The sequence below is a fragment of the Alosa sapidissima genome, chromosome 24 (assembly GCF_018492685.1).
Source record: "Alosa sapidissima isolate fAloSap1 chromosome 24, fAloSap1.pri, whole genome shotgun sequence".
NCBI classification, from domain to species: domain Eukaryota; kingdom Metazoa; phylum Chordata; class Actinopteri; order Clupeiformes; family Clupeidae; genus Alosa; species Alosa sapidissima.
This window is the reverse complement of record NC_055980.1, coordinates 11,660,224-11,686,440: the sequence shown is the minus strand read 5'-3', so window position 1 is coordinate 11,686,440 and position 26,217 is coordinate 11,660,224. Positions and strand designations below refer to the sequence as shown.

At 45.3% G+C, this 26,217-nt stretch overlaps 1 protein-coding gene across 1 annotated transcript; it reads right to left on the bottom strand.

Moving 5' to 3' along the window:
- Nucleotides 1-121: 121 nt before the first annotated feature.
- Nucleotides 122-26,217, bottom strand: wu:fj29h11. The gene is made up of 28 exons (XM_042083920.1): nt 26,037-26,217; nt 24,969-25,206; nt 24,516-24,776; nt 21,258-21,881; nt 20,322-20,785; nt 19,867-19,992; nt 19,190-19,387; nt 18,892-19,032; nt 18,514-18,777; nt 16,926-17,121; nt 16,466-16,632; nt 16,032-16,160; nt 15,338-15,513; nt 14,619-14,791; nt 13,952-14,176; nt 13,573-13,679; nt 12,787-12,984; nt 12,270-12,384; nt 11,111-11,324; nt 10,334-10,481; nt 8,371-8,548; nt 6,197-6,374; nt 5,727-5,853; nt 5,158-5,277; nt 2,862-3,018; nt 2,427-2,539; nt 976-1,129; nt 122-405 (listed from the first exon to the last, which is right to left on the bottom strand). Exons 2-28 carry the CDS (start codon nt 25,099-25,101, stop codon nt 122-124), a joined length of 5,370 nt encoding a protein of 1,789 aa, XP_041939854.1. The 5' UTR covers nt 25,102-25,206; nt 26,037-26,217.

Here is a 26,217-nt window from a genome sequence, read left to right as displayed (position 1 = left end):
AAGAGTATCTGTTGGTGCCATCATCATTGTAAATAAACCTGGTTATCTGGACATCTTCTGGAATTTAAAGGGATGTGATTTTAACATCCCCAAAACCTGATTGGACCACCAGGAAGCCCACCTAGCAGGAAGCCCCTTCCCCTTCAGTCTGTACCTGACAGAGGTGTGGCGTTCTGGACGAGCTCGCGGGCCATGGCGCAGGTGAGCGGCTGGCCACGTCCGCCCCTCGGAGGCGGCGCACGCCCAGCGTGGCCAGCAGGGCCGCGGGCAGCTGGGCCTGCAGCAGCGGGTGCAGGTAAGCCAGGCGCAGGTGGTTGTCCAGCTCCTCGGCCCCCACCACCTCCTGGACGACGGGGTCCGGACACACGGCCAGCTCAGACGGCTGCTTCAACGCCACCTTGCCATCTAAGGGGGACAAAATGAGAGGCATGGTAAGAGTGTCCGTCGAATCGCAGTATTCTGAGGAATGACTATGTTGAACAATGGAGGCTAGTGGTGACGTCACGACAAAACAGTTATTGTTCAGATGATATTAATATTAATAGTGATCATTAGCCCTATTTGGAGCACATGGCCAAATACAAGGGCATAGGAAACATGCCAGAGGTACTAATGAAGCTGAATCTGAGATATATACAGGTTAAAATATCTGCAAGTACAGTCAGAAAGAGTCATTTCAATGATTGGTCACATCCAAATTAACGTGCTGGGGTGTATTTCAGTGTTATACAAAAAGTTCATCCACCTTACAGCTCTAAACAAAATCTACTCCATCTTGTAACCTGTAGGAGATCTGGCATACCGCCTCATGTCCTACCGAATGAGCTTCAGGAGCTCAAAGCAAGCAAATCTTCTATTCTGACTATGTATAATTCACAATAAATGTCACAGCATGGCAGGCACTGCACTGTGCAATTCGTTTGAAAATAGCTTCATTCCCCATAGAGGGTGGCGGAGAGAAATAACCAACCGCACCTCGGCCCTCTTTGGCAGGAAGGCATGCTCGGCCTTTGAGGAGCTGGAGAATCTGATTGGCCACCGGTTTAAAGAAGTCTTGGATCTCGTCAGGAAGTGGAACGAACTGCAGAAAGTAGCAGAGTCCTTTCAGCCCGCTGAATTCTGGGTGTTTCTGTGAAAACCAAAACAGAGAGGATTAAAAAGTTTCCTTCATCCAGTAGCACAGCACAGGAGTTTTAAACTCCAACTTCACTTGAAGTTGCTAAATTGCTGCAAGTGGTTGCAAACTTTCTCCATAGTGATTGGCCATTACAGCGCTGTGCCTTTTCTCATTGTGGTGTGAAAATATTAAAGAATTGGAAGGCAATAATGAACATTTCCAGCTGGAGATGTTGCACTGCAATAATAGTCACTACAATTTACAGAACCCAGAACTGAGCTAGAAAATTGCTTTTACCAGAGCATCCAATTGCATGATGGCCATCACAATATGAAGCCAGCTGAATCAAGTATTCCAAAATAAGTATTACTTGCAGTGATTGTGAATGTATCACACAGTAAGACACTGCTCTTCAATTTGTGGTGGTGGTTGACTTGGGCAAGGGGGGTGGTTCTTGAGTACTGTACAGTACAGTATTCTAAGGTAGCTTAGAGATGTTGTGATAAGACCTTAGCAGAGTTGACTTGAACGCAGCAGTTTTGAACAAATTTGCGCAGCATGGTCACGATGCTAAGCGGATTTAATAGCAATTTAGCCTGTCGTCTTCTATGCAATGCTTCTATCTGCCAACAACAATCCTTCAACAATTGTTAATGTTTTGTTAGATGTACATGTAGAGGAGGGGCGGAGGGTTCATTACGAGAGAGAGTGGGGTGGGGTAAGGAAAGGCTGCATGCATAAAAAGTGCAGCTCAATGAAAGGGTTTTATCTCATTTAAATAGTACAACATAGAACATTATTGTGTGACGGCCAGTGTTGATCTTGTGGTGGCCCGCCACAGACTAGTCAACGTATAGGAAACACTGCACTGCTATTTTTTTTAATAACATAAAATGACTGAAAATGTAATTTAATCACTGGAGTCAAACTGAAATTCTGGGTCTGAGGCTGGCTATTTATGATATAACACTGCAAGAAACTATTTCCTTAATGGTCCATCAAATATACATGTGTGCTCCACAAAGGCACACTGGAACACAAACACTCTCTTAACGCTTAAGTACAGGACGTGTCTAGTGATTTTCCCAAACCATACAGACTCAACAGTAATTACAGCTGATGTAATGCCATTCATTATTGATGCATCTCACTCCAGCTTCAGTTCAACTCTGATTCAACAACTAAGGGCTATTAAGAACGGCAGTTGGATTTTATTTAGCTCTTTGTCATGAAGTCACAGGGGTGATAGGAGGTCATATATGGCAGAACACCGGCCACTGTTGCGGAGAAAGGACAACTGGGTTCTTACGCTGAAGACGTCCATGGCCTCCATAAAGAGCTGGGGCAGGTTGGAGCGCAGCCACTGGTTCCAGGAGCTGTCCCTGTCCACGTCCTCACGAGACGACGGGATGTCAAAGTCCCCTGTAGAGAACATTATAGAAAAGGTTTTAATGAAGAGATAAAATAACACATGCACCACTCAAACAACTCAAACCTTCACTCAGACAGTTCAAATTAATCTAATAATTGAGTTATTATTATCGTCTAACTCAGACAGTGTCTGCAGTCACAACCAGGGAGGTGTCTTGGATTGTGAGAGGACGGATTTATGGTACAAGTGACCCAAAGGAAATGCACTGACTGCACTTCCTGTTCAAACGTGCACACAGCTGCGCAGCTCTGCATGCCTGCGCAGAGAGCGAACAACATCTGTAACCTTTGCCCTCCTCTGTGACCCCCTGACCTTGGATGATGAAGCGGAAGCCGAAGCTGCGCAGCGGCAGGAAGGCGAAGACGTTCTGCTGGCGTGGCTGTAAGGGGGCGTCGGTCGAGGACGATGACGAGCCGTCACTCAGGCAGAAGGCCATGGCTAGCTCCGTGGACTCCACCTCCTCTTTAATCTGAGGGACACAAGAGAGATTAGCACACGTGCACACACACACACACACACACACACACACACACAGACACGCAAACAAACACACACACGGGCATGGTGGAGCATTGGTAGCATTGCCGTCTGACAATCTGTCCATGGTTAAAAGCGATACAGATATTTCTGTTCCCTCTGAGGAGCTGTGCTCCAAGCCTGATGGAGGGAGATTGTTCACAGAAGTGCAATGTTCTACGCCCACCCTCTTTACAGTTGGATTCACTCAGTCAGTCAGTTTAGTTTGTGGCCGTGCATTTTGGCAGATATTCTTTGGCAGAGAAATGTGTCTGTCATAACTTAAGTACAGCATCTGTCAAAGATCAAGTTGAGGGAAACAAAAAAAGCAACATTCTGAAGCTTTCTCGAGAGAGAGAGAGAGAGAGAGAGAGAGAGAGAGAGAGAGAGAGAGAGAGAGAGAGAGAGAGAGAGAGAGAGAGAGAGAGAGAGAGAGAGCTAGAGAGCTATGAAGGTATCTGGCATAGTTCAACTAGGGAAAAATTATAAATATATACAGAAAACATTTTATGTGGCGCTTTCATTTTTGGGGAGCTGACAAAGGAGAAGCCAGCTATTTAACCCCCAAAAAAGTGCTGCTTTATAACAATGGGCCTGACAGAAGAATATACCTGAAAAACATGACAGATGGTTTGACGATGCTATAGCTAGCTACTAGCATTGAGACTGTGATGGGGAGGTATATATGGAACCAAAAAAGCCTTGGGAAATCTATCCAGGACTCTCCTCCTGATATAGCACGCATGTGTGTGCGGGGGTTGTCAATCACGTGCTGGGGTGACTGCACAGGGAAAGCCTCTCTTCTGCGCGGCTCCCTCCGCAAATGTCGCTTAATTAAACCGCCGCTAATTTGATAGCATCCCTCAACACCTGGGGTGGGAGAACTAAATATGGAGGTGGAAAGGAAAAAACATGAGGAGCGACATGAGGAAAGGGGAGTGCAAAAAGAGTGGGGAAAAGTGTGTGTGTGTGTGTGGGGGGGGGGGTTACTGGCTGTCATGGCACATTTGTGCATTGCTTTTTTCCTTCCCCTCTTTCTGCAAACCCTGTGACCCGAATTGGATGCTTTGGTGATGGGTTGGGGAGAAGATCAGAGAGAGAGAGATAGAGAGAGATAGAGAGACAGAAATAGAGAGAGAGAGAGATAGAGAGAGAGAGAGAGGAGAGAGAGAGAGAGAGAGAGAGAGAGAGAGAGAGAGAGAGAGAGAGAGACAGAAATAGAGAGAGGAAGACAGAGAGGAAGAGAGAGAAAGGGAGAGAGAGAAACAGAGAGAGAGAGAGAGAGAGAGAGAGAGAGAGAGAGAGAGAGAGAGAGAGAGAGAGGGAGGGAGACGCTATGGCGTCGTAGGCTCCGGCGGAGGGCTTACATAATAACGGTAGAGCCCCAGAAGACGCAGACATGAAAAGGCGTGAACATTCCTGGCGTGAAGCAGCAAGATGAAATGAGACAGAAAGAAAGAGGAGAAGGGATAAAGGGAAGGAGAGGGGCACAGTACTGAACAGGTTGAGAGGGGAGCAGCAAATCCTAAAGACAGGCTTTATTCTCCACTTAGTTATTAGACAGAAGGATAAGGAGGGCTTAGTAAAGCAATGTGTGTGTTGGGGAGACAGAGAGTGGGTGGTCTCCTGTATTTTAAATATTACTTCTTAATTACTATGTCACAGTTGCACCCCTATTTTATTTCTCCGTCTTGACTTTTGTCATTTGTATACTCCAATATTGACACAAATACTCACACAGATACCAGTCAATATATGAAAATAGACAGAATGGACAGAATTTGTAAAACACTTTTCATTCCTTATTTTTCTCCATCATGGTCCAAGTGTTAGCAGCACCCGCAGACCATGTTTCATGGTTTTCGGGTGTACTGTTCGGTTAGGTCCTATTGTTCATTAGTGGGCTCTTCGTGGACTAGTAAACACCACCCCTTATACTGGTAAACACCACCCCCTGTGGGCATTTGTATTGCGGTGTGGTGTGGTGTGGGTGTGTGATTAATTATGTATTATCCTATCCTATAATATTTGTGTCCCTTTCCCTATTTCTTCATGCGGACATAAATAAACGGTTCAAATGTGTGCATCTTGCCTTCTTGGGGTGGAGCCTGCTCTTGACCACGAGCCAGCGCTCCAGGCCACCTGTGTGCCGCACCTCCAGGATGTTGTGACTCAGGTCCTGCCGACTCATCGTCACCAGACGCCCATCCGTCTGAAGGTCAGCAGAAAGGTCAGGTCAACGAAGGGGTCATTTACTGTTTACATGATATGCATCAGCTCTGCAAACAGCAACTAACAAGGACTAAAGCAAGATGTTTTGGACTAAAGCAAGAGGTTTTTAAATAAAGCAAGATGTTTTTAAATAAAGCAAGATGTTTTTGACTAAATCAACTCACAAAATTATTTGAAAAAATAAATGCAGAATAATGCAAAATTCAACAGTATACAGTATTCTGTTATATCTAAATTGTACGGTGGTAAGTACACAATACATTAGTATGACTGATTGTTACCAGAATAGACAACAGTGTTAGCATTTAAGACTAAGCAGGGTGGGGAAACCAATTCAGTGTACTGTTGTTACGCTGTTCTTCAAGAAGATCCAGAAGCAAAAGAACTTGGTGAGGCTGCATCTGCAAAGCTCAGAGGGACGTGGGTCACCTGGTTGAAGATTGTGATGGAGCGCAGGCGATGGAGGAAGAGCAGCAGAGAGGGGTGGACGTCACGGAACAGGTTCCTGGTCTGGAGGCTCTCGGAGCGCAAAGGCAGCAGGATCTTGGTGGTCCAGCTAGAACACATTACAGCAAGCCAGACAGCTGTGACAGGCCATTTCTATGCTGGAAAAATACTACTATTGTAACTGGAATGTCCCACAATACAAGACTATTGGGTTTCACTATTGGATTACTTGTGAATAGAGTGAATTTGGCTGTTTGGGCAAACTGACCGCTTCAACAATTTACTTGGCAAAATACATTATTCTGCATCTACAACTGGCTATTGTCTTGAGCAGAGGATCCTAGTCACTGGACCAAACTGGCAAGGCAATTCAGATGGGAAAGGCTCCCTCTAGTTTTGCAGGGTGGGAACACACAGTATTAAATGTTAGAGTGAGGCGCCAGTGATTTCACCTCTTGTGACAGATCTCTGGGGCGTTTGCAGTCACCGGACGCTCCTCGTCGACCCAGTGTGGCAGGATGTATCCCATGGGGCCACTGTTCTTGTCGAAGCGGACGTGAAAGTCGTTGGAGTGGATCTCGGGGCAGTCCGTCACTTTGAACACCGACTTGAACCCGATTCCTTTCTGCCCTGGAAGTCATACAAGTCACAACATCAGTCAGCAACACTTCCATCTAAAGACCACAGCATGTTCGTGTGAAAGCAAACTGACCTCTAAACAAATACAAACACAACCTTGATAAATGGCTCTTAAAGCAGAATACACTTTTAATTATACGCTGATACTGTTTATGTCAAACCACAATGGGAGAGGCCCTCAGGATTGATAAATATAGAAAACAGACCAATTCCAGTGTCATAATGTCACTATGCAATCCTGCTCAATAGAACACATATCTTTTTGGGGGCTGCTTGTGACACTCTAGCTCACAGGCCTCAGTTTCTCTCGGTCACCCATCTGCCAAACTCCATTTCCACTGCCTTGAGCCCCACACAAACTGAGCAGAGTTTTGCTTTGGGAAACTAAACTGACAGATTGCATTTTGATATAAGCCCATCTCAGGAATGAAACAAATAGTTCACACATTTGTCTTTCAAAACACAGACACACACACACGCAATCTTCCCTCTTCCCCCCCAGCCCAAACACACACACACACACACACACACACACACACACACGGGGCCTCTGTGAGCCATAGTCTTGCAAATGAAGTCTGTGTTGTTCAGCCATCAATCCCAGACCGCCTGCGTGTCCTGTGCTGAATAATTAGTCTGAAGGTTATCTAATAAAGCGGTCCTCACAGCAGGGCCGACAACGCGACACACACACACACAGACAGTAGGCGAGGGAGTCTGTGAATGGGCTGCACACACTGACAGGCACACCAGGCACTTCACAAGGACATCTGCTCTGTTTCAGAGATGCTTCTCCCGCATGAGACGACCAGACAACAGCAGAGAGAGAGAGAGAGAGAGAGAGAGAGAGAGAGAGAGAGAGAGAGAGAGAAAGAGAGAGTGGGGGGGGGGGGTCGTTACTCAGCCCATTTAGGTATAATGGCAAAGTTTCACATAAAAAACCCAGGACAGAGAAATCTCCCCTCATCAGCCGAGAGCTTAAAATAAGCCTGATTCCATGATGTCGGTATTACGATTGCCTCCAGGCCTACTTTCAGTGGCCTTCTGTAAATAAACCCCCTTACATCTGAATATGAACACTGGCCTCAGAACAACCTCGCAACCAACAGAGCAGAACCATTCACACAACCAACAAGGCGCTATAAACTTATTATTATTATTATTATTATTATTATTATTATTATTATTATTATTATATTAACAACACTGATGCCTCTGCACAGGAGAGCTCCAGGGAGAGGCAGCTGAAGCTGGTGATTGCAGAATACCTGGGCCATGCTGGTGGCACAAAACGCCTTATGTGTTCCCCTTAACTTCCCTTAAGAGAGTTAAAGATCTAAGCGATGCTGGGTAACATCACTTCTGTTGACAAAACAGAGAGCTAGCTCGCTACTTCCTCCCCCTCCCTCCCGTACTGCTCCTGTGCAATTGAAACTCTCCTAAACGCGCATCTCGTCTGTGATTTGCTGGAACAGTTTGTTATGTTTTTATGGGCTAGGTTTTTTTTTTAAGTATATTTTTTGGCCTTTTATGCCTTTAATTGACAGGATAGTAGAGAATGACAGGAAGTGAGTGGGAGAGAGAGTCAGGGTGGGATGCGGAAAGGACCACGGGGCGGGAATTGAACCTGGGTCGCCGGCGTACGGTGCAGGTGCCCAAGCCAGTTGCACCACGGCTGGGGCCTTTATGGGCTGGGTTTGCCCAGGTTGTTTTTGTTGCCGTTTTTGGAGCCTGGGCTGTCCACAGAGATCTCATTTTTTAACAGTGTATTCAGGACACAGAAAGCTAGCGGTTGGTTAGGTGATGTTTGCAGTAAGTGACATCAATTTGTTTAGCCTAAAAAACGTGTGGCATCGCTTAGAGCACCTTTAAGGCTTTGTTTCTCCCTATGTAGAGGATTTACTTATGGGTGATGCACACAAAATCCTTTAAATAATATACTTAGTTCAGGAAAAATGCTATGAGATTCACTGCATGTTAAGAGTACCTATGTATCCGTAGGTGTGTTTGCCCTTGGTGCTTTGGCCGACGTCACAGATGGCCCGCACGTTCTTATCCTGGAAGCCGCACTCGTTGTTCAGGATGGTGATGCAGTCCTTATCGAGGACGAAGGCCAGCGATGGCTGCACATCTTCGGCTGAGGGGTAGCTGTTGTCATCGGCATTCTGCACACAAAAGGAATGTCATTTCAATTTTTCTAATGTCTGGAAATAATGATATGCAAATAAGTGAATGGGGAAAAGATGTTGTGCAACAAAGTGGCATATAACACCAAAAATGATAAAATTATAAAAATAATACAGAAAATGAATATACTAAAAGTGATGCAAGGTGAGTAAGATGGTGCAGAAATACGAATATTTAAAACAGGTGACTTTGTAACTAGACAAAAATCAAGTCAGAACATCAATTACTAGGGATGTCCCGATCCGATATTTGGATCGAATCGGCCGCAGATATTAGCAAAAAATGTGGGATCGGCCTGCACGGGAAAATCCCGATCCGGACTCCCGATCCAGTTTGTTTTCAAAACTCCGGTTCGTGTTTTCCAGCGCACCGATGTAGGTAATCCATTCCAGTTTTTTTCAGCTTTTCCCCCAAATCCGGTCCGCGTTTTCCAGCACACCTAGCGACCTGTCCAGCATCCCACTTGTCTGTGCATGTCCCACTAAGAATTTAAAGTTATCGAGCAAACATTTCATGTCACAGTTAAATTAATATAGCCTAATGTTAACCGCGACCGCGAGTGTCCGCGAGACCCTCTTACTATTAAGGCTCTTATGCATGTTGCTGCTGACAGCTTTGCCTGTCTAACGAATGTTATCTCCGCGATTTAAGATTGTTTGTGTAATGTATAGGCACAGCACGCACTTTAATTTCCCTATTTTTACAATCGGCTAGCCTAACAAACGCATTTCATTTCAAAAAGCAACCTGGTCAATCGCTAACAACTAAGTGCACCTAGGCCTACAACTACACATTCAAAAGGGTAGAAGCTTCCAGTAGGCGATCATAACTTTTTTTACCGTTTAGTCTGTTCATCGGCGCAGCCTACGACGATGTGAATTAGTGACAGCTGTTGTCGCGGTAAACTTAAGCTCCTCTAAATAGTGTAGATAGGCCTACGTGCTATGTTGCTTGATTTTCTGTAGCCTAATAAATGCAGCCTGTAGCCTAGGTTACTTCAGCAAACCCAGACCAGTTGTGGCATCGGTTTCGCTTTTAAAACGCAACAAGAGGCTTTTTAGCGCAGTCTCACTTATCATTGATGAGCACAGGAGCAGGCTGACACCTGAGCATGTTGAAATGATCACCTTTGTGAATAGAAGAAGAATCTCTCCATCATGCTCAAACTGCAGCCAGGGCAAACAGTAGAAATTGAAGGGAGTATGGAGATGGAGCAGTAAAGTGTGGAGGAGATAGCAATACTAGAAGGGTGACAGTTATTTGGGTTGTTATAGCCAATTCAGTGTGTGTGGGGTAATTTGACTATTTTCTACTCAGGTTTTGTGTGTGTTGCTTCTCATTACCAACCACTGTGGATTATTCAAACTAACCTAATTAAGTTGGCTAGTTGTTCTTAAGAGTAAAACCCTTTTCAACATGAGTATAACAACAAAATATAAAGTAAATATCTTTAATCTTTAATACATGCTTGGATCGGCCGGTATCAGTATCGGCCGATGCTAAAAGCTACAATATCGGTATCGGATCGGAAGTGCAAAAAACTGGATCGGGACATCCCTATCAATTACACCCAAAAGCTTAAGCATTGTCTGAACAATGAAAAGGGTTCAAACCATAATTGTGAAATGTTTCTAAAGCAAAACACACAACACTCAAACACACAAGACTCCGTAGCCTAATTCCATAAATGAGTCATGCAGGACAAACACTTCACATGGAATAAAAGCAGTGGACGTTATGTGATGTGTGTGGACGTGGCCGACCTGAATGAGCTCCAGGACGAAGTGGGTGTCTTTGCTGTAGAGCTCGGTGGAGAGGCGCTGCAGGCTGCGGCCCAGACGCTCCTGGTGCACCTGCATCAGCCGCTGGCCCTCCTCATTCAGCTCCACGCCCACCCCGAAATCATTCCGCCTGGATCACACACACACAGCAGGCCCCAGTTAACACACAGACACATAGCAGGCTCCAGTCAGCACACACACACACACACACACAGCAGGCCCCAGTCAGCACACACACACACACACACACACACACACAGCAGGCCCCAGTCAGCACACACACACACACACACACACACACACACACAGCAGGCCCCAGTCAGCACACACACACACACACACACACACACACACAGCAGGCCCCAGTCAGCACACACACACACACACACACAGCAGGCCCCAGTCAACACATACACACACACAGCAGGCCCCAGTCAACACACACACACACACACAGCAGACAAGCATAAGAAACACTTTCCCATCAAATGAATATTGTTGTTGCACTGCATAAATGTGCCATCATCATCTTCACCGTGATCATAATCTGACTGGGCCCAGAGTAATGAGCAACTGCAAGTGGAGGGTAATGCTATCATCAGATGCGCTGCTGATGTCTTACAGAGATCACAGGAGCCCCTTATGTAACCAGAAGCAATTCACCAAAAGGATTTCAGCTCATGGGAATGTCTATGTAATTAATGTTGTTACACTATCTGAGCATTAGCGCTGGTGCAGGTCTACAGTACGTAAACAAACCTGATGTCCTCAATGACGGCCCTTTGCAGGCTCAGTCTAGACGGCTCCAGCTGCTCGTCTGGCTCCTCTACTTCTGATGCTGCCGATTCAGCTAGCTGACCTGCAGTCAGTTCGGCAGGGGTCTCCTCGATCTCCTCGGGAGGGCTCAGGTCGCTGGACTGATCGGAGACCAGTTCCTCGTCACTGTCGTTCTTATCGCTGTCACTGCTGGAGTCTGGGGGGGGGGGAGAGCACAGTACTGGTGATGGTGAAGTCAGATTTTGAAACACAACTCAGTGTTGTGCCCATTCTTCTGCCACTCAAATCTGCCAGATTAAAGTCTGTCTGTGTTGCAGTCTTTAAGGCCGTTTCACGCCACGGGGGAACGTGGCGTGAACGTTGCGTGTCTGTTGCCTGTCAGCTGCGTGCCGTTTTCTATGTCTTCGCTTACCAGAAGCGCGTCTTGATGCGGCGCTGCGGTGGCCTCTCTGCCAATTAAAACGTCTCTTTTTCACACGTGGTTTTTTCCCCCTTCACTGTTTTGAATGGAAACGCTTCCAACACGCTTGCGTGTGGTGTGAAAAAATAGGCGCGAGCCCTATTCCTAGCATGCACGCGCTTTCGTGAGACGCATGTGTCACGCAGGCGGTGTGCGAGGTCTAACCTGTTAACATGGGAGCCGAAATAAAAACGGACACGCTCACGCCACACACCTGTACGACAGCTGACGCATCTACTCTTATTGGCATCTAGACCGATGACATCATTTAGAGAAAATGACTGACAAGGATTATTTGAGCAACAACAGAGAACAAGTCGGTGGGCACTGTGGGGCAATTGGCTACAGCGCCCGTACCACACATGGGTCCAAGTGCCCATGGGGACCCGGGTTCGAGTCCAGCCTGGGTCATCTCTCCCTTCCACTCACTTCCTGTCAATCTCTAACTGTCCTATCACAATAAAGTCAAACATGTCCAGAAAATATAAGAGAGACCAAGTCAATCGATGAGCCAGATCTAGGAGTTCAAGATGTAAGCCAAACATGGAAGAACCATGTGTTAGTCTGTCCGTACTACTGTAAATCTATGTAGTCACCACTGTCTTTTACCAACACTAATGTACTGTTTCAAATTATGGTTGCAATTGGTGAGGATTTCTGTCTATAAACATGTCTGTCTACCTGAGCGGTCAATGCCATTGAGTTGAGGGGCGGAGGCTTCCTCTGTTGGGTCATCCCTGTCAGACAGGCCGTCCTCAGACACTCCAGCACTCAGCCCATTGGACACCACAGACTGCTGCAAGGGAATGACGTTTGTGTGTGAGGACCAAATATACACAGTGAAATACATGACCAACAAATGCACCAGAGTCCATCAATGGGCTTGTTTCCAAAGATGAACCCATACAAAGAAAAGCAGGAAAAGCAGCCTGCTGGCAAATTGGGGGTCAGACGTGCTTTGATCAGAGTTGTATCAATCTTCAGAAAGTAAAAGTCCTACTTTGTATGTATTGTATTGGTTCTCACTGTGCACTTAACACAGTTGACTAATTACAGGTTCACTAATTAGCTGATGTACCTGGCTGAGGAGTTGTGCCAGTTAGAATCAGCCAGTTTAGTGAATGGTTGGAACAAACATGTGGTCGGACTTTTACATCTCTGACTTTGGCACAAGCTAGAAGGTCTCGCAGGGTTTAACCTGTTGGTGGGGGAGAGCGTCTGGGGCTTTGGGAGAGTCCAGTTTGGAGTGGTAGTCCCTGGCCCACTCGGTGATGCCCAGGAGGACGCCCATCTGGTGGAGCCGGTTGAGGTAGCGTGGCTCGGACCGGGCGCGTTCCAGGAGGACGGTTTTGGACATGGACTGGCCCAGCACCTTAGAGAGGGGCTCCAGGAAGATCTGAGGGGGAGGAGAGGCATTTGACAAGGAGATGATGAGTGATTAACTTTAAAAAAAGTGCGGTATGGATGCGTTCCAAATCACAGAGCGTTTATTGATGTCTAGCTAATTCGGTTGGCTAGGAGGGATCTGACTGAGATCAGCATTTTTTTGTAGTTAAGCACAACAGTCATTTGTATTCAAAACCACATACAATAAACACAATGGCAATGATGTCATTAAAACTAACTCCCAGGCCAATTCCACAGGGGAATAAAAATAAAGTGATTTCAACACATTCAAACATAAACAATCCGCCCAATTCCTGTCCAAACATGCTAAGTATAACTCCTATGTTCCACCCTCACTGTCAACACACATCTGAAACGATCAGGAACACTCATTAAACGACAGGTTTTTATACCTGGCCAGCTTTGTGTAATTTAAACTGTTGATGGATTTACACTTCAGTGTTAGGGAGCCAATGCTTGTGTTGCTTTTTTGTTGAGAGACGTTGAACAAACTCCTCTCCTTCGACTTCTACTCTACTGCCTCAAACTATGTTCAAGTTTACATACAGGATCAAATGAACAGTTGAACACAGAGTACCTGTTGCAGTAGGGCTGTGCAGATTCGTGTGGGGATTCGGACCAGGCACTCAAGAACAAACTGGGACACTGTGCTGTAAGATTGACCATCTTCCAACTGAGCGGAGTCTGCAAAATGATTATTCATGAATTGACTTCCATTTTCTGTTTGTAAGCTTTTCTGTATGAATCCTCCTGATTGATTGCATTTTATGTTCCTCATGCCCTTATTTGTGCAAAGCACACTGAATTCCCTTGGTGTATGAATTACAATGTGCTATATCAACAAACCTGGATTATTTCAATGCCATGTACTCATATGCAACGTCAACTGTAATCAATTCAATTGTAATCCAAGAGTTGGACAAAGACAACAAAATTAAGGTTTGGTGCCTTCCTACCTTCCCTTGCTACAGCTGCAGCCAGTGAGCTCTCCATGTGATTGGCCAGGAGGGCTGTGGGGGCGTTCAATATCCCATCAGCCACCACGACGGACACCAGGTGGCCAGCTGTGCCCACAGCGTCCAGGGCCTGCACGGCGTCTGCAAAGAGCTTGTCGCCTGTGGCTCTGGTGACCCGTAGCAGCACGCCTGGCTTCACCTCTAGGGCCATCAGGTCAGTTTGGGCTACATAACAACAACAACAACAACAACAACAACAACAACATCAACAAAAACACAAATAATTAAAAACACAAATATCATCATTTTGTCAGTGATATTCTACTTGTTGTTGTGCAATACTGAAATCTATTCGGCTGCAATACTGCAAATTATTTTGGCCCATACAGCTTTTTCCTAAATCATATTTGCCATGAAAGGAGGAGACTTCTACTGAAATCAACACGCTCCACTGCACATTTATCTCCTGTGTGTGAGGACAGACTTTTCCTGAGGATTTCCCACAAACCACAGACAGGCTCACTGCACCACTGAACACAACTTGAATAAATACAAACAGAAAGGGCTGACAAAAAATCATCACAATTTCTCTCTCAAACACACACACACATATACACAAAACTCTAAAGTAGAACACTAAAAAAAAGGGTCTGGTGCTCTGACTGACCACAGTGTCTCTCAATGAACTCCTTGAGGGGTCCGAGGCTGGGCAGGAACACTGACTCCCAGAGGCTCCACTGCTCCAGGTCCTCCAGCAGAGGGGCCGACAGCAGGCAGGACACGGCCTGCTCCCGACGCACGTCCCCTAGAACCCCCACCGACTCTCCCACTGCCCGCTCCCTGTGAGATGGACACCGCCCAGTCAGTGACATTTACATTTACATTACAGATGTTACATTACAGACAATCCCCTTAACCTTCATGGTAAACCCTCTGAAAGGTGTGCAGTCTGAAATTTTGTTTGACTGACCGTGTTAAGAATGATTAAAGGACCAATTTAAAGTCAACTTTAAAAATAACATGGCTGATGATTTTTCAAAGAAAGTGAATGAACATCAGATGTCTAGGCTGTGTCACAGACTTTAGAATTTACCTCTAACTGAGTTAGTTCTGTTCTGTCCCTCTTGTAACACATTCAGTTAATCTCAATACATTACTCTCACAGGAATTATCAGCAAGGCTTTCAAGCCCAAATGCTGCATATATAGTGGACAACCACACACTCATTTAGGGACAATTTATAACAAAGTAAAGACACAATAACAGATCAAGGAAACTTTAGAAGAACAGAACTAGAGGGTGTCATGGTTTCATGTACAAGTGTGGTACTTGACAATGGAGGAAAAATATGACACAACACATCAGACAGAAGAGCTTGATTCTCACCCAGTCACTTTGGGCATCAGTGGGGCCTCGTATCGCACAACACTGGGCGCCAGCGGGCCGCCAAGGCTTCTCTGGCGCTGGACGATGTTCAGGAGCGTGGTCAGCGGGCCGTACCCCAGCTCCCTGCTGTCCCGCAGGCCGTAGTGACTCCTTAGAGATGCCTCGATGAACTTCAACTAAAGTAGAGGGTAGAGAGACGGGTCAAACAGGACTCGACAAGCTAGCTGAGCCTTTACACTGTGTATGACTCATATTTTTAAGATTAGGATTCCAAGCCAAATCTATCAGCTATTTTTTAAGGGAATGTAATTGTAACTGAGCTCCAAGTAGCATATGAAATGAAGAGTATATCATATATAAAAATGTTTAGTAGAGTATTTTCATCAAGTTAGTTGTAAAAGTAACAAACACGCCAAATTAGACCCCCCCGCCCCACACACACACACACACACTTTAACTGTGAACTAAGGTCATTAAATTAAAAATAGCATCCTTGACACATCAAAGCTGTCTGGAGCACACATTTAAGAGTGTAGGCCTTAATCCTGAGCTCCAGTTATGAGCTTCTGTAGTTGAACCTAACAAGCAGGATGTGCATAATGGCCCAACGTTTAATGAGCCAGAGAGCCACCACTAGCGTTTGACCCTTATTAGGAGAAGTGGAGGGGTCAGGAAACTAGAGGCAGAAACTCACTCTGGCCGGGTCGATGTCGCCGCACTGGGTGATGAACTCAAACACGTCCTGCTGGCTGGGTCTGAAGCCGCACACACTGGAGCTAGTGCTGCCAATGAGGATGGAGCCCCCTACTGCCTGCTGCAGGGACTGCAATCACAGAGAGGGGAGAGGGAACACACAGCAGGTGGAGATAAGGAGCAGACATGGCTGCTAGGTTCTGCCATTTTACCCAATACAAGTAGAGCTCAATTATGTTCAAATAATCATACTTAAAAGGAGCAAAGGGGGAAAAATGAATGACTAAAAGTACTGTAATTATAGAAAAAGTAAAAGGAAAGACTGTTGTTTACATTTCATATTGCATTTCATTTTCAGAGTGCACAGTGCCAATTTGTATCAAGTATAAATCAGTCTGAAACATCCAGCTGTGTGTTTGTGATTTTTGGACTTACCTCGGAGTTCTTGACCAGGAACTCTAGGAAGCTCCCCTGCGCGAGCCCGGGGAAGGCTTTGACCTTGAAGTGCTCGGCCATCTTCTTCTCCAGATCAGACAGGTAGCCGAGCGTGGGCACGCCACACAGCTTGGACACGCGCTCCTGGAACAACTGCAGCACTGAGGCTGAGGTGTCAATCAAGAAGAAAGACAGGAAAGTAGGATAGAGAAAGACAAATACCAGATGCATCATGGGAACGGGTGGCTGCCAGCAAATTCTGAACATCTGCAACGCTAAAATGGACACAGTCATGACCGAATAACGAGAAAAACATTAATCAAATAAAATGAATTCCTCTAATTTAGTACACTAACAATGGCTCAGAACATATGTGTCAAATGTAATAGTTAATGATGGTAGTTATTGCGTAATACGAATGTGTGTATTATGTTTGGATTTAAACGAGCGTTGCACACACTTTCAGAGGGAGCCATGACTGAGATGCTGTCATCGTCCTCCTCTTTCTTCTTTTTCTTCTTATTGTCGTTCTGCGGGGTTCTCTCATTGGCGGGCAGGTCATTAGGGAGCTCCAGAGATCCGCAGCAGATGGCCAGCTGGAACAGGTTCTTGGCGAGACGGTCGTCCTTCACGTAGGACAGGAAGGCCTGCACACGCTGTGAAATGCCAGAAATCAGACAACAATCTCGTCTCAGTTAACAACAAAAAGTTCTTTGCTCCGTATGCCAGAGTTCGCTCATATCACTTTCTTTTTGTCGGCTTCAATGCTGGGACTTCAGCATGCTGAGACTAAATACAAACATGTCCTCACCAGAAAGAACTTCATCGAATTACTCACTGAATTATTGCAAACACAAAAAACTGTTGGGTGCTTACTGCAATGCTGTTATTTTTAATCAGACTCGTTATTAGACATTAATATCCAGTTAGCGTCAATATCGAGCCATAGCACGTTCTGTTTTGATTTATAAAAAAAAAAAGTTGAAAAAAAAAAGAGAAAATCTACCAACACAAAAAACACCAGGCAAAGGAATAGAGTTGGCCCGATTTAAAGTGAATGAAAAAGAAACTCAGTATTTCACTTAATCCCTGAAAAAGTGCCACAGGGACGGGGTGGAGAGGGGGTAAAAACCAAGTGATGTAAGCTCAGTAGAAGCGCCTCGATTACAGCTGGGATTATAAGATTACAAGGCCGAGGCATCATATTAACAAGCTCCAAGAAGCGCAGACTTTATGGAACCTCCTTGACAGCGAGTAGACAAGATAGCCTTAATGGTGTTAAAATGTGTTGGAATTATCAGGCAAGTCTTTCAAGCTCAAATGTGGTGTGAAATGAAGGGGGGTCTGGTTTTGACACTTTGTCGGGGATAAAGGGAAGGTTAGTGTCACCCCGGCGGTTGGACGCCCCCCCCCCCCCCCCCCCCCCAATCCTCTCCCAGTCAGCACCCACCGTGGGCCAAACGGGAGGTTTGGCTAAAACTTCACAGAACAGAGAGAGGGTTGGTGTGGGGGGGGGCAGGGGGGAACCTTAAATAGGTCAGTGTCTGAGGAAAGTGTTTCAGTGGGACTGGACATCCTGCAACTCAGCATTATTAATCTGGCAGAGAGTGTGGCCAACGATGCCAGGAGGGGAGGCACTGTATTACACAATGCTACGGCACCCCCGAGTCTGCCACCTTCACTGGCAGACGGAGTCTATTCTGGGTCTGGGTCTGAGTCTATTCTGGAGGGCTGTATTGAAATGTTTTCATTACCAGGCAGGGAATGTTGCCATCTAACAGAAATAGATCACATCTACCTTTATAAGAGGTGTAGCTAAAACAACAAAGGGTTTAAATGCATTGCACCATGCCTTTGTGCACCGTGCATTAAGGGCCTGAATTTGTAGGGCGTGCGTGCGATGTCCTCTGTAATGAATCACAGTGAAAATATATTGATGATCATTAGTGTCCTAATAAGTGTTTGCAGGAAGACTTTCAAGTTCTATCCACAGACCACAGCTCCCAGCCCCCAGCCCCTAGTTTCCCAGGGTTGGCATGCATGCGTACCTTAGTCATAGTGGCACTGAAGATGCCCTCCGAGTTAATGAAGACCTCCACCACGGCGTCGGCTGCGGTCATACCGACGTACTTCTTCCTCAGCTCGCGGCTGCTGGTCGAGGAGGTTAAGGGCAGATGTCCTTCTGCCGGGTCCATTATGCTCTTCTTGATCTTCCACAGCTTCTCCTGGACCTCTTGCTCCAGTTCCACCTGGACCCGATCTCTGGCCGAGTCCATGAAGGCGTGCATGGTCAGGGTCGCCCTCTGCAGCGTCTAAGAGGGACACCAGATCACCCACGTTTCAGTGAAATTGAAATATTAATTTTAGATTAAATCATAATGCAGACAGTGATCAAATTTTCTTTCAAAAAGAAAAAGCAATCTTACCGAAATGGGTAGCCCAAGGCCCTGAATGCGAATGCCCAGTTCATAAGGAGTATCACAGTTGTACTGGTCAGCAAGATGTTTCATGAACTCAGCAAGGTCCACCTTGACACCTTTGGATTTTTTCCTGTATGCTTGGAGACTCTTTAAAAAAAAATCATTGGACAAAATATTGTAGATATGAAAATCCAAATGATCCCAAATGATTATTCAATGAACTGATGACTCACTACTTTAGCTGCTAGGTGATCTCATACAGTGCTGACTGTGAGAGAAGCCCCAATCACCACAAGATACTGACCCTCAAAATGTCCACCGTCTCGATGGGCTGTATGTCCTCGTCCTTGGTGTTGGCGTCCACTTTGAACATCCTGTGGATGAGCGGGTTCTTGCACAGGGGGCCGAGGTGGAGCTCTTCGAAACGCTTCTTGTTCTGCAGTCCGGCCAAGGCCTGCCCGAGCTCGTACAGCGTGCACACGGCAGACACTGCGTTCATGGCCTGAGATCACACAGACACACAAAACACTCAGATCAAACAAACGGGAAAATCACAGCAATGCTGATTGCGGCAGTGATTACCAGCAGTTAAACGTTACTGGATGAATGGATGGATGGATGGATAGAGAGAAAGAGAGACTTTATTGATCCCCAAGGGGAAATTTAAAAGACTGAGTTTGAACTCAACAGCCCATCAAATCACACCCCCCTCCCTTCCGTGCACTAGAGGCAACATGTAGACTGTGAAACCAGCAATACTCCAAAAAACTGCAGTTCACATTGAGGGCACTAATGATCCCCTATTTATGGATATGAATAGGGGATTATCCTTAAAAAGTACTGGGGGACAACAAATTTATCACACATATGACTCAAACAGCAATACACAATACTTTGAAAACAGTGACAATGTAAAAAGCTACTTCAGGTATCTATAACACATATATCACTCAAACAGCCACTGCATTGTTTCTGTCCTACCTCAATGAACATGTTGACCTCTTTGATGGCACGCTGCAGGTTGTTCACGGCAGGTAAGTCCCGATGATAAATCCTCATGGACTGCAGGGAGGGGATCTGCAGGTACTCACACACCTGACTCACAACCTGGACAAAGATGAGACGTCTTTGAAGAAACATCTGTTGCACCAATAAAAGGCTACACCAGAAGCTATCAGCCACTAGCTAATGGAGATGGCGTAATGATGGTGTGATGAGAGTTGGCAGACGCCTTCAGGAAAAGGGGATTTGAAAGCATCTTTGATGTGATTTGCTGGTATACTAAGTGATGACGTCTTGATTTCAGAATCAGAATGAAAAGACAAGACAGGCGTCAGTAGGAGCCCCAACACGTCACAGTATCACAACTATGAAAAGAAATAAAGATGAAGCTGCACGTGTCTGTCCCTCACAGTTTCAGAGAAAAGGGCTCTTACCCTCTCCACAGTGACCAGTTCTCCTCTAGTGGCCAGGGATCTGATGACGTCCTCGGCCAGGCTGTCCACCTCAGTGGCGCTCATGTTCTTTCTCGAGCGACGCTCCCGGCTGCCACCGCCCTCGAACGCCTCCAGGGCCTCGGCGGCTCGGACGTTGGCGGCGTGTCGCTCCCTCAGCTGGGCGTGGTAGGCGTCGTGGAACGCCATCGAGCTGTCCCGGTCCCGTTCACGGATCGCTGCCGCTTGCAGACGCCGCTCCTCGGCCTTGGACGGTTTCGCCGCCGTCGCGGCCCCAAGCGGGGGGAAGTCGCCGCTGGCCAGGCCGTCTGGCAGGGAGGCCTCCTGGGGCTGCTTGACCAGCGGGGAGGCCGCCCTGAGGGGAGACGGCGTGTCCCTCACCCGGCTCACGGAGCTCGGACCGGCCCAGGCCACGGGGCTAACCCTCCTGCTGCCCTCTGGTGTCGCTGGAAGAAAATAAAAATTATATCTAATTGTGATATACTCCAAATAAGATCAAGGTCAATGTCAATGCAGAAAGACAGACAGATAGACAGATAATCTCAATTTTATATAGCATTAAATTAGTATAATAATAATAATAAAGTAGTAAATGGTATTATATTATTTACTAAACGGTTTGAAAACAAGCATAATTAATATTCATCTTTATGTTTTAACAAATCACATAGTATAAGTCTTAACCTTACAAAGCAACTTACAAAATGACGAATAACATTCAAGCAACCTTGCAGAGGAGACCTTAGGTAACAATCAATACTACAACAACGAATACTACAGCCAAAGGATGAGAGTGCAAAACACTAAGTACTGGTCAAAATGTGGTCATCTAAACATAAGGTGAACTAAACCTAGTTTAGTTCACTAAGCCTTTACCTAAACCCAGACATGGACTGGCCCTGTTTCTATGGAGATTACCTAAAGAGCTCAAGGGTTCTGCTCCCCCATTGGCTTCCATTGGCTTTGAGGCTGTTGCTGCTGGCGCCAGCGGTGCTTGAGTCAAGCGGTTGTACAGAGGCAAGTACAGACTCATGGGCAGCGGCGTGCCGAAATGGAGGAAGTAGCTGTTCTGTAGCTGGATGATGGACGTGGCCGCCACCGGGAAGTGCCTCACCACCTCTTGGACCTTAACCAGTAGCTGTTCCTGGGTCAGTTCGGCACTGGCGGGCATCGGGCCCGTGCCAAACATCGGGTGGGCCATACGCATTGCCGGCTGGGGGTCTTTACCTGGTAGTGCAGCGCCAGTGGCAGGAGCTGCATGAGTCTTGGGCAGTGGAGGGGTAATCGACGCGGGAGGTGTAGGAGCCAATGGAGGAGTCACATGTGGTTTTATCCTGTGCGATCGGTGGAAAACCACGTCGTCCTGCACGACCAGCTCTGCGATGGAGTCCAAGAGCTTGGCTAGGCTGGAGAATCCGAGCGTGCTGAGGGTCAAGTTCCGCTTGTACTTCTGGCTGTAGGAAACCGCCAGCTTTTTCGCCGGGATGCCCTTTGGGCGTCCCCTGACCAGCTCTATGATGTCCTGTCGAACTGACTCCATGTCTGCAGAGAGAGAAAAAGAAAACCGGAACACTAAACTATGTATTTAGGTCCATCAAATCTTTAAAGGTTACCCAGTCACCACAGCCATTGTAGTAAACAGAGAACGCTGTTATGCATTATAGATGGAGTGGTTGTGAGCAATTAATCCGTCACGGTCACACAGGACATAATAGCCTGTGCAACTGCACCTGGCAAAAGATGCTCGGGATACTCAATGAATTTTTCATGCTGTAAAACTGATGCTTAGAGAGCTTCTTCTCAACCATAGCAAATGAACTGTTTACATTTTGTTAGTACATTTTTATGAATGAAATGAAGGAATGAAAATCGTATTAGAGTATTCTCAATGAACATGCAACTGAACAAGCCTGAGGGGCCTCATATCATAAATTCAAATGAGAGCCAAGAGTGTACTTCCTGGTAACTCAGCAGTTTCCATTATTGCTTTATCATTCTCAGGAGGCAATGTTCAAATAAAGAGTGCTAAATATCCAAATGGTAAATATGTAAAGAGTATCAAACCTGTAAACGATTAGTAAGTAAATATACAATGCCAGTGTGCCAAGACTGTGTTAGTTTCTAATCAATCTTTAAATAGCTGATTCTATTGTGACTAATATAAAGCATACAGACACTAGGCTACATCCCAATGACTTCAACCAATTAACTGTAACCATGCCTAACACTAGACAGAAAATACATAAGGATACAAATGAATAAACAATACACAAATACAATAACATTACTTACCACAATTCTCACTGTCAAGCACTGTCAACTATTTGTAGGTCTACACTACTTTAAAGCATTTGTAATGTGCTTTCAATCCTACACTGGCCAACTTGAACTGACACTGTTGGTGTTTACCCTACCTTTAAAACCTCCTCCCTTTCTTATTGCCAGTGAGTCACCGAAAGCTATGACAACAGACACTCTCAAGAAATGAAAGTGAAACCAGTTTTGAACAGTCACCAGCCCCAGCTGATTGGCCCCCTGTGTACACTGGACCTTTCATTTCCCTCATCCTGACAGACATTTGCAAAATTAGCCATTAGGCAAAGCCTGTGGTGAAATCCCACCACAGTTCAGATTCTAGACCAGAGGCTGTGAAATCAAAGTCTTGGGCTCTTATGGCCCAGTAGGCCAGTAGAGTCCAAATGCGACTTATGTAACTCTCTTGATTGTGGTTTGTTCGAACATGCCCCAGATTCCATTAGTGCTGCAATCGCTAGGCAACAGAGGAAAGCAAAACTGAGAGCGAGCGTGACTGCCTTAAGTTTCGCTTTCCAGCACCCTCTGCTGCTGGTAGCAGTTGTTGCCAAGGACGTCACGTGACTTGATGGCCTTCCAACATGGAGAGAGAGGGGCTATGTTTATATCTCCCTGCAAAAGTCCCTAGCTTAACATAAGTCATTGTGAGTGTACACATATTTTATAAGGAATACGCTGACATGTCACTGGTACATGACATTTATTTCATTCATTGTGGAAATGGGAATTTATTTTGAAAATTAATTTTGAGTGTTTCAAATGAAAGGAAAAAAAATGAGAGGAAATATGGGGAAACCTCACTAGACTTTAAAGTGTAACTCCAGAGTAAAAACAACCTAGAGTCTATTTGCGGTAGTTATCTTTTGATTGAGAGCACAATTACATTATTCAGTGGAGTTTTGAACTAGACTGTTTCTTGCATTAACACTGAATGGGCTTATAGTGAAAGCTAAAGGGGCAACTAGTACGTCAAAAAACAGGCTATTTTATATCACTGACCATGCATAAAATATTATTACACCTCTGTGGTAGTGTGGTGAGGTCCAGCGCTGCAAGATCAAACGCACCTGCTGACTTGACACTACCGGAACACGAAGCCTCTATGTACACTTTCAGAGTTAACAATACTTCAGTTTGTCTGTGGGGACCCTCACCACACTACTACAGAAATGTAATTATATTAGGTCTCGACTGTGCGACATTTACCGTGCATGCGTAGTGTCAATACCGTGCATGCGGAGGGACAATAAACTAATTGGCCGACTAACTAACTAACTAACTAACAAACAAACATCATTATCTTTTATTTGAATATCAATCTGCACTCAGGTTTATTTTACTGATGGAAGTTTATTTCTGTAGGAAATGTCGTCCATATATCCAAAAAGCTGTTGAAGACGTCAGTGTCCAAAATTGCTACTACAGCACACTTTGGACAATTTTGTGAGGGTACCTTAATAGCCTCAAATTGCCATATTTTCATTTAGTGTTTAACTTTTGAAATTTGTTCATTTTTTTGGGGTACAGGCATGATAAACAGATTTAGAGAAACAAACTAAGACTGGGGAGACGTTTTAGTCAATTTGGCATGAAATCACCTCACATTCCCCCCCCCCCACACGGATGTTTCCCAGAGATCACGCCTACCTGAGGTTTGTGTATGTGCGTACACGAGAGAAAGAGAAACTTCTCCGATAAAAATGCAATTCATTTATAATGTACGCATATGGTAACATGTGTAGCCTACTAAACATACTCAATATTACAAATATAACAATTCTTATATCTATAAAATAGCATTGCAAAATATATCTTCAATATACCACAATATTCAGTGTGCTGGTGTCTAATGCTCCATTTTACCTTGATCAAAGAAGGGATTCTGCTGCTGATGATCAACTCCTGCAATTCTGATGACATTTCGGTCTTCAATCCTCTCGACACATACTTGATCCCCTAAGGCAGTGATCAGATCCTGAAAGCCAGCCAAGCCATAATTTGAGAGGACAAGCTGCCGACCATAGTGACGCTTGTAGGTGCTGAGGAATTTGGCGATGTTCACTCCTTCAGGAATCTCGCAGAGCATATCCAACACATTCTCTTTAAGTTTCTGCAGAGATGGCCCTATAGAGAGACAAACCACAGCTTGTCAACAGATACTTATCTGATTGGCTACAATGTTCAGATCATTTTTCATAAATATACTGACAATTCAACAGTTCACACAGGGTAAAGCAAAACCACTCTGTGAGGTAAAATTAACCTAGACTGAGATCAAAGTGAATCTAAAAGTACTGTTGTGTGTATAGTTCTTACCCTTCTCACTTGTTTGTACTGTAGGAGTGGGCAGCAGTCCTCCAGGCCTGGGTCCAGAAGCGCTGGAAGAAGACTTAAACCGTGGGCTCTTGGAAGTCTTGGATGAAAAACTTCTAGGTTGTCTGTCGGCCATGGTCTTCAACAGCTCTGACAGGTCCGTGGTCAGTGGTGAATTGTCATACTGTTAAAAGATGCTTCTGGGAAATCCATAGAGAAATGCTGTGCTCCATTGGACCATCTTCAGATCAAGCAGAACAAGAGAGTGGTTAGATTTAAAAATGGATTCACTCGTCTAGCACCAATTCTAAACGAGATCTATAGGAGTCGTTTGGTTCCCATGATATGCATGCACAGTATAGCATGCATGATCATACAGCACTAACGTGTTCAAAACGTGTGCAGCATTACACCATGCATGCAATGCATGCGAATCAAAATGCCCCCATGTCTTCTCACATCTGACGGTTTAACGTTATTTTTTTATCAGTAAAACTCGATCCTTTATTACCCATATCCTTTACATTACACACATTTGGTAATACTCAAATAGCACTTCAGTTTAAGATTGTGATCATGACACATGCTAAGTTGTTACTTTAACTCACGTTAAGCATATATTTAACGTTAGCAGCTACTTCATGTCCAAGATAATTGCGTGCCAATATTAAAAGTGAAACCTAGCTATGAAGTTGGGTAAAAGTCTGAATAATAAAGTCCAACAACAATATGCATCTTCCATTCATTTTGGTAGAAGACAATTTACAATTTTCAACGAAACTATGCTATTTTATAATCCGCGTTATACAATGTGTTACAGTAGCCTACTACTTAAATATAGCTTAGGTATCTTTGCCGCGTCACTAGTCATGGAAAAACGTGGGTTAACATTTTGCTATCTAGCTATTAGGAGTTCTAACTGAGCTAATCCTTAGCATGCTGGAGGTTAATTAATGAGTTTGAGCCTATTGAAGCTATACGTTAACGTTACTCACTGACTAATTAAGACAGCACGTAGTTGCATATTCACACTTAAAGATAAAAAAGTAAATATATAAACGAGTAGGGTACCTCAACCAGAATTATTGGAGGATTTGGCCAAACAGCCATCCCATTGCAAGACTGATATTAGCAACTCAACTGAAGCTTCTTGGCTCCCCTCCTTCATGTACAAAACATTGGTGTCTCTACTGTTTTGACAGGTAAATCGCACCATTTCAGATTAGTTGTCGCCATCTTGCGGATTGGAGTG

What these genes read in the sequence shown, in the direction of transcription:
- wu:fj29h11 (XM_042083920.1), bottom strand. Translation starts at nt 25,101, where the DNA reads ATGGCCGACAGACAACCTAGAAGTTTTTCATCCAAGACTTCCAAGAGC. An exon ending in TCAGTGCCACTATGACTAAG is followed by an intron (nt 17,122 to 18,513) that starts GTACGCATGCAT and finishes GGCATTTCACAG; the next exon opens with CGTGTGCAGGCCTTCCTGTC. An exon ending in TCGTCCTGGAGCTCATTCAG is followed by an intron (nt 8,549 to 10,333) that starts GTCGGCCACGTC and finishes TTTTGTGTGCAG; the next exon opens with AATGCCGATGACAACAGCTA.